A 15,189-nucleotide genomic window follows, 5' to 3' on the forward strand; every position below is an offset into this window, starting at 1 on the left:
CTGATCAAGCTTTCTTTCCCCACCCTTTCCTCCAGATCAGAGACTCACCTGCAATGACGACCTCAGGAGGGCCTTTGTGCTGTGGTTTTTCAGCTGAAAGTGCCAACTGTAAGTGGGGGGAGTTGGTAAAATCCAGGGCCCCAGGTCTCCTTAGGAGAAAGGCTGATAAGCTGGGTGAGCCTGCAGGTGAGGAAGTGGTGAGACCTCGTTGGCAGGGCAAGGTAAGGCCTGAATTCAGAAATCTGTGGGAGGGAGACAACTGGAATGAGTGAGCTTGACAACTGCATGTTCCTCAGAACTTACTATGGTCATTAAGGCCTCTGACAGGCTCTCCTGCTTCTCTCTGGGATGTGTTCTAAGAGATTCTAAAAGGCAGGTTGATACTGAACCCAGGTTCAACTGCCTGCCACTTGAAAGACCAAATCGAGATCACGGGACTGGTGGGAGGAATGTCGGTTTATTCTAGAGCCTGCAGCTTCAGAAGATGGAAGACTCATGCTGCAAAGACAGTTGTACAAGGGCAGGGGTTTCTGTGAGGAAGAGGAGAGGGGGGAGAACAATAAAGGAGTAAAAAGGAGGGGTTGAGAGTTCTCCACTGAAGGGACTAAGTGCCAGCCAACGCAGTCTGTGCAGATTACTGGTTGAAGGTCAGCAAATCTTCCAGAGATGGAATGTCTGGAGGTTGGAGTCTGCTTCTCCTGAAGTTAGGTCCTAGAATTCTTAAGCGAACAGGCTGTTTATGTGCAGTCATATTTACAGAAATATTGTTAAAATAATGGTGGGGTGGGTTACAAGATGTGTGGCTTAAAGATTTATATGAAAAGATGTTCATTACAGAATTATATGTAATCTAGGATAATAAAAGGGTAATATGCTGATTAGACCAGATGGCTAAACTACCTTCCTGACAAAGCCAGGGCTGCGAGGGCCAAGCCCTTGCATGAATTTCATGCATTGGGTCTTTAGTTGTAATATAAAAATATATGAGACAGCATAGTTATACAACAGTTGAAGAATGGATAAACATCACATTGTCTGACAGTAGAGGGTTTCCAATCCATATGCCTGTTGGCCATCTGTACCTGTTCTCTAGGTAAATGTCTATTCAGGTCCTCTGCTCCTTTTTAAATTTATTGTTTGGGGTTTTTTTTGCTGTTAAATTGTATGAGTTTTTTAATAAATTTTGGATATTAACTCTGTATTGGATGTATCATTGGCTAACATATTCTTCCCTTCAGTAGGTTGTCTGTTTGTGTCATATGGTCCCATTTGCTTATTGTTTATTTTTCTGCCCTTGCTTGAGGACACACATTGAAAACATATATTACTAAGAGAAATGTCAGATGTTCACTGCCTGTTTTCTCCTAGTTTTATAGTTTTGGGTCTCACATTTAATCTTTAATCCATATTGTGTTTATTCTTGTATATGGTGTAAGAAAGTGACCAATTACTCTTTTTTGCATGTATCTGTCCAGTTTTCCTAGCCCCATTTTGGTTAAATTTATTTCTGGATATTTTATGCTTTGTGGGTAAACTTGTAAAGGCGATTTTTAAATTTTCTCCTCCTGATTATTCATTATTGCTGTATAGAAATGCAGCAGGTTTCTAATTTTCTATCCTGCAACGTTACTAAACTCATTGATTGGTTCTGATGGGGGTTTTTTTTGGTGGAATCCTCAGGTTTTCTACATACTGTATCACATTCTTTGAAAATAGTGAGAGTTCTACTTCTTCCTTTCTGATTTGTATGCTTTCTATTTATTTGTGTTTTTTAACTGCTGTGGCCGGGAATTCTAATACTGTGGGAGCACAAGTGGTGAGAGTGGGTGTCCTTGTCTTCTTCCTGACCTTAGTTATAAGAGAATAACTTTTCAGCTTTTCAGCCTTGAGTTTTATCAAAGCTGTAGGTTGAGGAATCATGCTTTTATAAAATTTTTGTTATTATTACAAAATTGGATCCAATTTGGGAATTTAAATTGTATCTACATTCTGGTATTGTAGATTTTACTATGATGAACAGCATTAAATATAAAACTTTGTGTTAATGCCTGATTTTTCTTTAGGAGTAATTCCTTAAAGAGATATTTTTGGGTTAAAGAATAAAACTTTTTAAGGCAAATATATCTCTCTCCAAAATATGACAGAAATATTTACATTCATATGTAGCAAAGTATGTGGTTCCCATTATGATTTATTTAAATTTGACTTATTTTTATTTTGAAATAGTTTATGATCAAGAATAAAAACAATGATAATCCCCCCCCAAATCAGTGGAAATATATTCCCCTCTCTGAAAATTTAAATTTCAAACATTCAGATAATTTAGGAAGTGCAGGGAGCAGAGGACTCCAGCTCCTGCTCTGAGTGCAGTGGGAGCCCCTGAGGCTGAGGAGAGGCGTGAAGTGAGGGAGGCAGGAGCATTCGGGCTGTGGTGTGGAGCAGAGACTGAGGGTCCCCAGTGGAATCGGGGCTCAGAGAGGGGGGTCCTGAGTTAATCAGAGTGAGACGCTGGAGGTGCCAACAGGCTGTCCCGGACGTGTGGGCAAATGGAAGCTTGTGAGCCCATTGGACAGCAGAGCCCAGGACTTCCAGGTGGCCAGGGCCAAGGGACGGACACTTAAGGTTCATCCTCTAGGGCAGCGGTTCTCAACCTGTGGGTTGAGACCTCTTTGGGAGTCAAACGACGCTATCACAGGGATCGCCTAAGACCATCGGAAAACGCATATATAATTACATATTGTTTTTGTGATTAATCACTATGCTTTAATTATGTTCAATTTGTAACAGTGAAATTGGAGGTCACCACAACATGAGGAACTGTACTAAAGGGTTGCGGCATTAGGAAGGTTGAGAACCACTGCTTTAGGGTGATTTTCCATGTTGGAGTCAAAGGTGAAGAGGCTCCCAAACAGAAATTTGAGAGGAGGCTCTGGGGTCACCAGTGATGGGGTTGCACCCGGAGTCGGCCCTTGGAAGACAGAGGTCTCCACGTGAATTCTTCATCTTCCTCCAGGTCGTCATTTCTACCAGCTCCTTCTGGTGGCTCTCTGTCTGCACAACAGCCCACAATGGTGAGGTCACTGGCCTTCCATCTGCTCCAACTCCATGTCTGCCTCACCTTGGTCCAGCTGCTCACGCCCTGCTCAGGTAGGGGCCATCTGCATTTATGTACCTGGAGCAGTTACCTATATGCCCAGTCAGAACCTTGGACTCCTCCCACACCTGGGAGGCCCATCCAGATGGTACACCTGTCAGGACTGAGTGCCTGTCAAGGTGTTTCTTACCTCACCCTTCCTACCTGGGACACCCCCTTACCCTCTGGCCTCCAGCTCTCTCTGATGGAGCACCCCTTTCTGCTGACCAGCTCAGGTTGCTGTGATTGGACCCCCTGAGCCCATCCTGGCCATGGTGGGTGAAGATGCTGAGCTGCTCTGTCATTTGTCCCCGAAGATGAGTGCTGAGACCATGGAGCTGATGTGGCGGCGATCCGGCCTCAGGCAGGTGGTGCATGCATATGCACACGGCAAGGAAGAAACAGAGATAGCAGAGTATCGAGGGAGAACGTCAATTTTAAGAGAGGACATCGCTGAGGGGAAGGCTGCTCTGCGGATTCACAAGGTCAGAGCCTCTGACAGTGGAACCTACCAGTGTTATTTCCAAGATGATGATTTCCTTGCAAAAGCCCAGGTGGAGCTGAAGGTTGCAGGTGAGCCTGAGGCTATTCTGAGCTCCTTCTTCTGTGGGGCCTGGGGACACAGGCTCCAAGCCCACCTCACAGACCTCTGCCTACACCCCAGCAGCTGCTCCCTCCTCCTCCTCTGCTTCTCTGGGCCCTTGACAGACTCCGGTATTCCTGCAGGAAGGGCTCCTCCTGAACCAAGTGAAGACGTCCCTCCTGCAGCCACCAGGGTCTCAGCAGGGATGTGGGGTCAGGGCAGGAAGGCTGAGGATACCTACCCTCATAGGGGGCATACAATTGAGTGGGTTCAGCTGTGTTCCAGGCCGTGGACCTGGGCCCCCCAGGTGCTCGCTGCAGTGGGTCGAGGGAGGCTGAGCAGCAGGGACATCAACTCTGCTGCCAGGTCCTCCAACCAAAGGCCCCAGGATCACTCCTGCAGTTGAACAAGTTGGGTTTGGTACTAGTTGCAGTGAGGAGAACACAGTGTGTGGAAACATGGGGTGTCCCCATGAGGGGGTGTCAGAGAGACTTGGTATCACTTTTGGTGTGATAGGAGATTAGGAGAGGGTTTATGGAAGGAGGGCTTTGCTCTGGATCAGATGCTGTCAGGATGGTGTGGGGTGTAACTGGTCACTCTCACCTACGATAGGGGATGATTGCTCATTGCTGTGGTCTGGACACTGTTTATATTTTATTCTATGTTCAGACCTGATGACTGAGTGGTCTTGATTTGTCCTGACCCATCACAGGGACAAAGCATTCTTGTCTAATGCTGCTGTTCCAAGAAATTGTTCATGTCCAACATCATTTCCCTTTCTCAGGGCACAGCCCTGCCTTGCACAGGAAGGAAGGAAGGTGGGGGTGGGAGGTCCTGGATTTCTCCCTGCAGGGCCTCCTCAGCCAACTACAGTCCCTTCCTGAGACCACACCTCCTCTTAAGAAACTCCTCCTTCCAGGACTAGTTTATTGCATGTCTTCAAAAGGCTTCCTCTCACCTCCCCTTGGGTTAAGAGTTTAGGGACTGATGGTGACAACTCACTGTTCCTGGCCCTGGGTCAGCTCTCTCCCATGTAGTCTAACCCCTTCCACAACCACAAAATAAAAATTCCCGGAGTCCAAAGACCCAAAAAAGAGGTTGTATACTCTAGATTAATGATATCAAGAGTTCACCACCATGACTTTCATACCAGGAAGAGCATGGGCTGCAGCAACAGAACGTGCATATCCTCCCCACCACCTGGCAAAGCCTAAAGCTCGCACAGGACAGGCAGGATAGATAAGGGTCTGGGGTATGACCCTCCCAGTTAAGGGGGAATGACTACATGCATAGGGGGGCGGTGAGGGCCAATTCCAGGAACCAATGCTGGGCAGGAGGAGGGGTCCAGGTGTCTCTGAGGGGATCCATGGGAAGCAGTCTCTGTTCCTGTCCAGATACAGCTGGATCGAGCTCGAGGGTCCATGAGGGTCAGGCAGTGGTCACCTCATGGAACAGTCTCCCGTGCACAGCACACGTGGCAAACAGCTCCTTAGTGAACCCTGCCTGCGTGATTTAGTGGAGTGATCCCCCGTTCCTGATGGGACCCTCACCAACACAGAGGCCTCCCCATGACTCAGGCTCACTCTTCCTTCCCCAGCCCTGGGCTCTGATCTTCACCTTGAAATGAATTACAATGAAGATGGATGGATTCGTGTAGAGTGCACGTCTGCAGGCTGGTATCCACAGCCCCACGTAGAGTGGAGCGGTGAAGGGGGAGAGAGCTTGCCTGCCATGGCAGCACCTGGGGCTGCAGATGGAGAGGGGCCACTGGGAGAAGGAGCCTGAGTGTCTGCTGCTGACCTGGGTCTGTGCAGTGAGCATAAGGCTCAGAGCAGGGACCTGGGTGCCCTTTGCCTCATGAAGCTGTTGATGTCACAGACATTTTCTGAGCATCCCTGCCGCCTCCACCTGGGACAGGCGATGGAGATGGGCAAATGGTAAAGGTCAGCAGACACATGACAGAGTGGGGAAAGTGTGTGCAGACACGTCCTGGAGAAAGGGGCTGAGCTCCTCAAAACATGAAACAGCTCAGTACAGGAATGAACGGTTACCAGAAGGAAATACCTCGGGGAAGGATGTCCAGTCTCACTGAGCAGGGAGACGTTTCCACCTGTGAGATGGGCAGCAAACAAACCATGTAGTTGGTATCACTGATGGCAGGACTGTGGGGAGACAGACACTCTTAGACGTGTGTTGCTATCAGTTGGTCTATTTTTGTATAAATTGACACAGCTTATTTTGGGGAGGGGGGAGTAGAAGAATCTTAATCCAAACTACTTATTTATTGACCCAAAATCCCAGTTCTAGGAATTTTTCTGACAGATCAGCTCGGGGTTGTGTGAAATAACTGATGGACGAAGTTATTTCTTTTTAAAAATATATATATTTATTGATTTCAGAGAGGAAGGGAGAGGGAGAGAAAGAGAGGATCATCAATGATGTGAGGGAATCATGGGCTGCCATCTGATTGGGACCAAACCCACAACCCAGGCATGTGCCTTTGACCAGAATCTTCTGTGGACCCTTCAGTCCACAGGCCAATGCTCTATCCACTGAGCCAAACCAGCCAGGGCACAATGTTATTTCTTAGAGCATCAGTTATAATAACAATAGTCACAGACAGTTCAGATGCCACCCATGGGGGCTCCTGTGCAGTGGAGGCTGCCCTGTGGGAGGAAACACAGACGTGCTCTCCATGCTGAAAGGGAAAGGTCCTCAGGGCCCACGATGCAGAGAAACAAGCTGTGGAGAAGCTTGCATAGATGCTGCCTGTGGTGTGAGCAAAACAAATAAGATGTTTATGTTTTTATATTTATATATACTAGAAGGAAGATTCCTGCAAGAATAGGGCTTCCTGCGGCCCTAGTATATGTGACAGAAAGAGTTCAGGGAACTTTAGGGAAGACAATGGTCATTGCTCCTCTTGAGAGACCTCATGACCCTTCAGGCCAATGGCTGAGGCTTTCCTTCCCCAGGCCCCTTCTTCTCCAGCACGAAGCCCTGGCAGGTGGCCTTTGGGGTGACCCTTGTGGCTCTGCTGGGGCTTCTTGCTGGGTTGGTGATCTCATGGTGGCAACAGCAGAAGAGAATCAGGGCCTTGAGCCAGGAGAAGGAGAGGGAGCGAGCTGAGAAAGAAGCAGCGCTGGCGGCGAAGGAGCATGAGCGAGCTGAGAAAGAAGCAGCATGGATGAAGGAGCAGCTGGAGCGAAGCAGCAAAGGTGAGGCCTGGCTGCAGGTGGGTGGGACCTCCCTGCCCCAGGCCACCCCCCGCCCCCAGGCGCGGGTCCCCCTCTCCATCTCCTTGACAGCACCTTCTCTTTCTGCTTATTTCCAGAGAATCTGCAGGAGGAGCTCAGTAAGTCCCAATCCCCCGCCAGGAGGGTTCTGGGGTCCCTGGTGACCCACCTCACCGACCCCTTCCATTTCTCCTGCAGGGTGGAGGAAGAAGCAGTACCTGGAGCGTGAGTACCTGGACCTGCCTCTGAGACTCTCTGCTGGGATCTATCCAGCCCCTTCCTCACCCCAGACCGCCCAGGGGAAGGAATGGGGACATTGATAGGGGAGGTCGGGCAGGGGGTTCCTCCCTGTAGAAAGGGGTCAGGCTCTCTCCACCAGGCCGCTCGCACCCAGATGTCCAGGGAACCCCAGAAAGGAGAGGAGGAGATGGATTCATGATGTGAGTCCTCCCTCCCTGGCTGCTCTACAGAGTCTATAAGTTGCTGAGAGGAAACCAGAAGGAGAGAGAACGTTCTCTTTTTTTTTTTTTAAATATATTTTATTGATTTTTTACAGAGAGGAAGGGAGAGAGATAGAGAGTTAGAAACATCGATGAGAGAGAAACATCGATCAGCTGCCTTCTCGTTAAGTCACCCAATTCTTTTTGGAAATAGGCAGGAAATCATGCAGATTGAGGAGGATGGGTTCTAGCACACGTATGCACACGGCAAGCCTAGCCAGGTACAGGAGAAAGACAGTGACCTCATAAGCCAGGTGCATGTGATCCATGACCAGTGGGTGCCTGGCCCACGGATAGCACTGCATCCTGTGCATAGTAGGTTTCTCCTTCTCACTTAAAGGAAGGCTTCTCATTGCCACACCCCAATGGCCAGCGTCACTGTAATGATGGGTCATTATTAAGTAACATCAGGGGACTTTCACACCAGCCCTGTGATGCTGAGGCAGATCTGACCACAGAACCGGCTCCTCAGTGACTAAGTGGCTCATGGGAGGAACACAGGGTGGACATGCTGGGCACAGGGATGGTTCTCAGGTTGGCATGTGAGAGACGGATGGCACAGGTGTCATCACACTGCCCAGAATGATGTGCAATTTAACACTTATGAATTGCTTATTTCTGGAATTTTCCATTTAATATTTTCCAACTGTGGGTGACAGAGGGTAACTGAAACTAAAGAAAGTGAAACGATGGTTAAAGGTGACTGCAGAACAAACACGTACAGGACAGACCTGCAGGTGCAGCTGGGAAAGCCCCACTCAGTGCCTGCAGGTCACTAGGTGCCGGTGACTTTAAAGAGAAGAGGGGAGCAGGGAACTGAACAGGAAGAGGGAGAGGGAGGTGGGGGGTCAAAGGGAAGAGAAAGGAAAGGACTCAGAAATGACAGTGGACGTGACCCTGCCTGTCTTCCTTTGCAGGTGACAGGTCTCAGGCCTATGCTGGTGAGTGACTCATGCTCTCTGGTTCCTGCACTTGTGTACAAAGCCCTTAAACCCTTTCTGTGCTGGTGAGGGATCATCAGACCGTGCTCAGAGCTCATGTTCTGTGGATGACCACCCTGCCTCTCTGGACACCCAGAGAGGACCTTCCAGATACAGCGTCCCCTCACCTGATGCCACACATGCCCACCAATGGGCACAGCCTGGCCCGTTACCCACAGCCCCACGTGATAGAGGGAAGCACAAAATTCTGAGAGCTTTTATGCCTCCTCCTCAGAGCTGTGGAGGAAGGAAACTAGCTACTGGTGGGAAGGAGAGAGAAGAGGCTCAGTGAGGAGAATGGTGGGGGCAGAACTGAAATGATGACCTTTCCTTGCCTGTGTCTCCTTCCTTTCAGAGTGGAAGATGGCCCTTTACCAACCTGGTGAGTGAGTCACTGTGTTCACTGGGACAACAACTTGGGGGCCTGGCTCCCTCTTTCTTCTCCAGCTCTTGACTGGGGGGCATCTGGGTGGGTGGCATGAGTGTGCGCTTCTGCTGCCAAGAGAGCCAGGGACAGCTGCTGCCCTGGGCTTCCCCAGGTCTGTGTGGGAAAGTGGAGACATGAGCAGTGGAGCTGGGGGCAGAGGCTGAAGGGAGTGGGACGAGGTGACCTGGCCCAGTTGCTGTACCTCCTGCCCTGAGCCTCCTCAAGGTGTGTCATGTCTCTGAGTCCCTTTGAGATGATGGTGGTCATTCCTACTATGTGAGGGTGGACATGAGACTAGACGAGGTGATGAGTGTGTGTTGGTCAAAACTCCAAGAGGGAGTCCATGGCCTGTTCTTGATGGGTATGTGTCTGAATGTAATGACCACAGTCAGGAGAAGGTTCTTAAGACCTAAAAGTGATGCAGGCGACTCCTTATATTATAACAGACTGTATTATAGAGGCATTTACTCACAGGGGCGTGGGATGGGAGCAGACAGACTACATGTCAGTCTTCATAGATTATTCGCCTCTAACGGACCTGTTACAGTACTTTTTTAACACACAACTTGGGTACTAATGATTGACAGGACAGAGGGGTAAAAAGTGTGGCAGCACCAGCCATACCTTCTGATGGTCTTGTGGTGGATGGTTCTTTATAATGGACTAGAGGCCTGGTGCACAAAAATTTGTGCACTCAGGGGAAAGGGAGGACCCTCAGCCTGGCCTGTGCCCTCTCGCAGTCTGGAACCCCTCAGGGGATGACCACCTGCTGGCTTAAGCCTGCCCCCCGGGGGATTGGGTCTAAGATGGGCAACACAGAGATGGATTTGGGTTGATTCAGCCACATCTGCCCCGTGATTACAGAGGGTTTAGGGAAGAACCTACTTACAGAGGCAGGGGTGGCATTAAGGGAAACCACAAGGAAGAGCAGTGCCCCAGGCTCACAGTAGTGGGAGCTGCCACCACCCCAGGCCCAAGGCAGAGGGACGGGGAGCAGTCCCTGGAGCCCTGAGGAGGCTGTGGCTCAGGGAGAGGCTGCCTGAGAGGAGGCTGCTCTGTTAGAGCTTCTCCATCACAGGACGTGGGGAGGTCGGGGCTGTTCCTCTTCCCTTCCCTCCAGTCTTCAACCAGCACTGCCCTTGGCCAAAGCCAGCAGGTGACCAGAGGCAAGAGAGCCCAGTGATGCTGCCCAAGGAGGATGACTCCTGGTCAAAGAGGGTGGGGCAGGTGGGGATTGAGGAACACGGGAGTGAGGATCACATAGAGCCCAGCATGGCCCAGCACAGCAGAGACCTGGTCCCTGTGATCACACCAGTTGCCTCCTCGATGCCTGGCCTTGGGCTAAATACCGAACACATTCTGTTTTATTCCACCCTGGAGGTGAGTATTTTTATTCCCATTTTACAGATATCACATTGAGACTTGGGACATTATATAGTGTGTGTGTGTGTGTGTGTGTGTGAGAGAGAGAGAGAGAGAGAGAGAGAAGAGACCAAGCAAAAAAGGAAGTCGTCCAGCTCAGGAGGGTAGGGCAAGGGCTGGAATTGAAATCCATGTGACTCTGCAGCACAGGTGGGCACAGCCATTCTGGGGAGGAAACAGGAGAAACAGAAGGAAGGTGGCCACTTGAGATGGCAGGTTGGGCAGAGCCCAGCCCCCCGCACGCTCCCCTCTTCACTGACCACCAGGCCCTGTGGTGTCTCTTGGCTTTGCTGAGGGTCACATTCAGGGCAGCTGGGACCCCAGGCTCTGGGCTCAGGTCTCACCAGCCAGACCCAAGCCTTGGAGCCTGAGGCTCTCAGATCCCGAAACCTTGGCTGACCCCACACCATTGGGACTCTCTGCAGCGGATGTGATTCTGGATCCCGACACTGCACACCCCAACCTCCTCATTTCTGACGACCAGAAGAGCCTGAACTATACAGATGCAAGGCAGAGCCTGCCAGACAACCCCAGGAGATTTCAGCATCATTTCTGTGTGCTGGGCCGTGAGAGCTTCACATCAGGGAGACACTTCTGGGAGGTGGAGGTGGGGAACAGGAAACAGTGGAATTTAGGGGTGTGTAGGGAGAACGTGGAGAGAAAACGTGATGTTAAAATGACACCCCAGAATGGATTCTGGACAATAGCACTGTTGGGTGGGCATGACTTCCAGGCTCGAACGGATCCCTGGAGCAAACTCACAATTGCCAACCCTCCTAAAAGAGTGGGGGTTTTCCTGGACTATGAGAGTGGGGAGGTCTCGTTCTATGATGCCATCAATGGATCATACATCCACACCTTCTCACAGACTTCCTTCTCTGGGCCTCTGTTGCCTCTTTTCAGGGTTTTCTTAGAGGAGCCCACAGCCTTGACCATTTGCCCAGCACAATAAGGAGTGGGGAGCTCCCTTGTGTCTGACCCACTGCCTGACCCTTCCCTGGAGACCCCAGTGGCCTCAGGCTCAGCTGATGGCATTGAGGACCCTCAGGCAGAAGAGAGGTCTTTGCTTCCCCCTGCCCAGCCCTGAGCTGAGGGCCTGCTTCACAGCCAATCCTCACAGCAGGAACATACTTACATCAGGAACATACTTACTAAAAACTCACTGAGTGAAGCACTTTCCTGGTTATCTTTCAACTTTTCCACATGACAGATGAGGAGACCAGGGTGCAGGGAGTTATCTTTCCAACGGTGACTCAGCTCCCTTTCTGCAGCCATAGCTGACATTCACAGATACTTAGAATGTGGTGGGTGCTGGGCTAAATGCTTCAGGTGAATCTCACTCCCCAATCCTCACAACACCCCTGTGAGGTGGCCTCATTGAAAGTGTGGAAAGGGAGGCAGGGCCCAGGGAAGTGACATAATTCATGCAGAAACTAGTGCTACTGGGAGGTGTTTGACCTCTGACCCTCCCTCTACCTCCAGTCTGTTCCTTTGCAGCCAGTTGTTCCTGTTGGGCAGGGTCATGGGCAGCCTGAGGTTCCCTTCCCAGGGCCCCAGGGTGAAGGTCACTGTAGGTGACTATGAAGGCCACACCCCATCTGGTTCCTTTTAGGGCAGCCGTGGGCAAACTATGGCCCGCGGGCTCGATCCGGCCCGTTTGAAATGAATAAAACTATTGAAAAAAAAGACCGTACCCTTTTATGTAATGATGTTTACTTGAATTTATATTAGTTCACACAAACACTCCATCCATGCTTTTGTTCCGGCCCTCCAGTCCAGTTTAAGAACCCATTGTGGCCCTCGAGTCAAAAAGTTTGCCCACCCCTGCTCTAGGGGGACTGTCAGAGCCATGGTCCACTGCTCCATCGGCTGGCTCTCCATGATGACGTCGTTCACAGAATGAATTCACAGTGACCGCATCACCTGGGGCTGAGAAGGGACTAGAGGCCAAACTCCTAACCAGCTTGTGACCTGTGATCATGATGCTGAACCAACCCTCCAGCTTCATCCCTAAAGCTCATGTGTGAGGCATGAATTTGGGGGAAGGGAGCCAGGTGAACTGCAGTGGAATTTTTATCACATTGTGGCCCATCTCCGGGAAAGGGACACTCCATACTGAGCATGCACTGATGTTCCCGGAGGTTCCTGTAACTGCTGGGTCCTGGGGAAAAGCCACTCCATCACCATTACTGTGATTGGTCACCACTGTGTCCCCTCCACCCGGCAGGTGGTGGTCAGGTTACACTTGTTAAATAAATTGGTTAATGGTCTTCACTCTGCATCTGAGCTTCTTCTAGATTTTCACACCCACAGCTTACCCACCACATTTTCACAAAATCCTTATTGTATCAGCTTTGTAAGCTGCTGTAATAAAAACAACACATTACAAATTTCATGACTTAATGCAACACAGGTTCCTTACTGCACATGTCTGTAGGTGGGAAGCCCAGCGTGGCTCTGGCTGGGAGGACATCCAGGTGTCTGCAGACTGGTTCCTTTCTGGAGGGTCCAGGGAACACTCTGTTTCTTGCTAATTCTGGTTGTTGGCAGAATTGAGTTTCCTGCAGTGGTGGGACCCAGGTTGCCATTCCTTGCTGGCTAGAAGAAGTTGGGGACCCTCCAGGCTGGGAGCATCCGGAGTTGTTTTTCCAGGAGGCAGATGTGAGGGAACAACTCAGGTGAAGGGAATGGGGACCAGAGTCCAGTCCTGGAGTCACTGCTAGTGGGGCTGTTGCTCGTGTGCTGACTGCTGTGTCAAAATTAGTCAGAAGGTAGAGGAGGCTCCAGAGAAAGCATTTAGGCACAGGTGGGGAATGGTATGAAATGTGCCTTGGGAAGACTATTCTACAAGAAATGTACACAGTGGCCCGAATGGGGTCCTGGGGCCCAGGAAGGGAGCATCAGGTGGGTGTGGGGTGCTGGGCCCACTAGACCATCCACTGGCAGGTCGAGCCTTTGCTGGCTGCCGTGGTCTGTGACACGGGTGCCACCTCCACAGGGAAACAGAGGGCTTCCTCCTCTCTGCTTCCTCCTGTCTCACTCCATGGTTTCCAAGAGTCACAAGGTCTCCATAGCAGCTGCTGGCTCATTCTCTACCCCCCAGCCCTTCTCCGAGTCCCCCAGCCCACCTGCTCTAAAGAGATTACTTGGTGATAGATCCTCCCTTCCCCCAACTGGTGGGTGGAGTATGAAGTAATCTGCGGCCTGGAAATACCTGAGTACCTAACCAGGCACCTTGTATGGACTATATATTGAACCACCAATCCACACCTGCCAAATACCCTAAGCCCTTGTTCCTATATGGACCATACATTAAGCCACCAATCAGCGCGCCCCGAGTACACTAAGCCCCCATTCCTTCCCATTCCGCCCCTCAAAAGGCATGCTCACCTCTGCACGTGCTGCTGTCCTCCCATTGTAAGATAGCCCGGCAGCTCTCTTTCCCCTAATAAAGCCTGTAATCCTGGTTTTTGGCTCCCCACTGGTCTCACAACCCCTTGCCCCCACAATGAGAGGACTCAGCACTAGATCATTTCACTCAACCTGGGGTAGGGCCACAACCTTAGTAACAAAGAAACAGAATTTCCGGAGGATGAGGCCCAGAAATCAGGATTTTAAAAAAGATTCCCAGGTGACTCTAATGTGCAGCCAAGGTTGAGAACCACTGGATTAGGGTATTTGGCAGGTGTTGATTGGTGGCTCAATGTATAATCCATATAAGGTGCCTGGTTAGACACTCAGGTATTTCCAGGCCGCAGGTTACTTCATACCCCACCCACCAGCTGGGGCAAGGGAGGATCTATCACTTGGCTTTGGGAAGAGGGTGGTTACATTCACCTCAACCCCTGCCCACCTCCAACCCCAACCACACACACGTGTACACAGGCCTCCGTCTTCATAGCAGCGACGCCACAGTCCACAGGGTACGGCAAGACTGAAGCATACATTCCATTCCTGGAAGGAAAGGAACTTGGCAGAGCTATTCTAGTGGCTCAGAGGCAGCAGGACAAAGTCGGGGTATTGCTTGAGACTTTGATGTTTAGCAGGCGGGGCAGGACAGGAGTTGATTAGGATTGGGTAAGGTCATGATGTCATAGTTTAGGATTGATGGATCCCAAAAAACAAGGATTTTGAGACCAGGTGTTCTAAGAGTCTTGGAATGTACAAAATTGTCATGTGATGCTTTGTTGAAGAGTTGATGGTTCTCTTAGAAAGTTTCTAAAATGAACGCTAAATGTACCTGCATTTTTTTAAACTTTGTTTTTATTGATTTCAGAGAGCCCAGCTCAGTGGTTGAGCCTCAACCTGTGAACATGGAGGTCGGGGTTCCATCCCTGGTGGGGGTGTGCAGGGGGCACCCGGTCAGTGATTCCCTCTCCATGTGTCTCTCTCCTTCTCCCTTCCTCTCCAAAATCAATAAACATATCATTTTTTTAAAGGGAAGGAAAAGGAACTAAAAGTCCAGATCATCTCAAAAAGCGATTCGCAATTATGCCTCTTTGCTGCTTATTCTACCCAGCAACCGATGACGAACAGACTCGGGACGCCATTGGCTGGCTGACCCAGGACGGTCCCTGGCAATCCTGGGACTCGGGTCCCAAAGGACACAGGTCCCGGTCCCCGGCCCCCCGGCCCTCCGGTCCTCCGGCCCCGGTTGGGGGAAGAGGGAGTTTTCCTCCCCGCGTGCGGTTTGCTCTGGAGCGGGTTACAGAAGGAGAACCGGACCGTCATTGAGCGTCCGCGGAGGAAAGGAGATGCCGCCCTGAAGTCCGACAGGTGGGACGGAGGGCGCTGCGCTCCCGTGGGGGCGGGGGCGGGAGGTCACGTGGGGGCGCACAGGCGGAGGGAGTCGGAGGAGGGGAAGGCGGAGAGGGAGGAGGGGAAGGGGGAGGGGCAGAGGAGAGGGAG

At 50.8% G+C, this 15,189-nt stretch overlaps 2 protein-coding genes across 3 annotated transcripts in view; both read left to right on the plus strand.

The window, feature by feature from the left end:
• The first annotated feature begins 33 nt into the window (after nt 1-33).
• BTN3A3 (butyrophilin subfamily 3 member A3) lies at nt 34-11,558 on the plus strand. Its single transcript, XM_015564322.1, is given in 12 exon segments — nt 34-108; nt 3,014-3,147; nt 3,365-3,706; nt 5,314-5,495; nt 5,595-5,653; nt 6,708-6,934; nt 7,051-7,071; nt 7,127-7,177; nt 8,370-8,393; nt 8,788-8,814; nt 10,707-11,368; nt 11,553-11,558. Coding segments are annotated over 11 exon segments (1,680 nt in total). The 5' UTR covers nt 34-108; nt 3,014-3,068.
• Nucleotides 11,559-14,952: 3,394 nt separating this feature from the next.
• Nucleotides 14,953-15,189, plus strand: part of BTN1A1 (butyrophilin subfamily 1 member A1) — a 21,904-nt gene continuing 21,667 nt past the window's right edge. For both annotated transcript variants that reach the window (XM_006764282.2, XM_015564313.1), the window contains exon 1: nt 14,953-15,057. The gene's annotated coding sequence lies outside the window, so the exon portion shown is untranslated. The remainder of the gene's footprint in view (nt 15,058-15,189) is intronic.

This window comes from Myotis davidii, unplaced genomic scaffold (assembly GCF_000327345.1).
Source record: "Myotis davidii unplaced genomic scaffold, ASM32734v1 scaffold1521, whole genome shotgun sequence".
Taxonomy (NCBI): Eukaryota; Metazoa; Chordata; class Mammalia; order Chiroptera; family Vespertilionidae; genus Myotis; species Myotis davidii.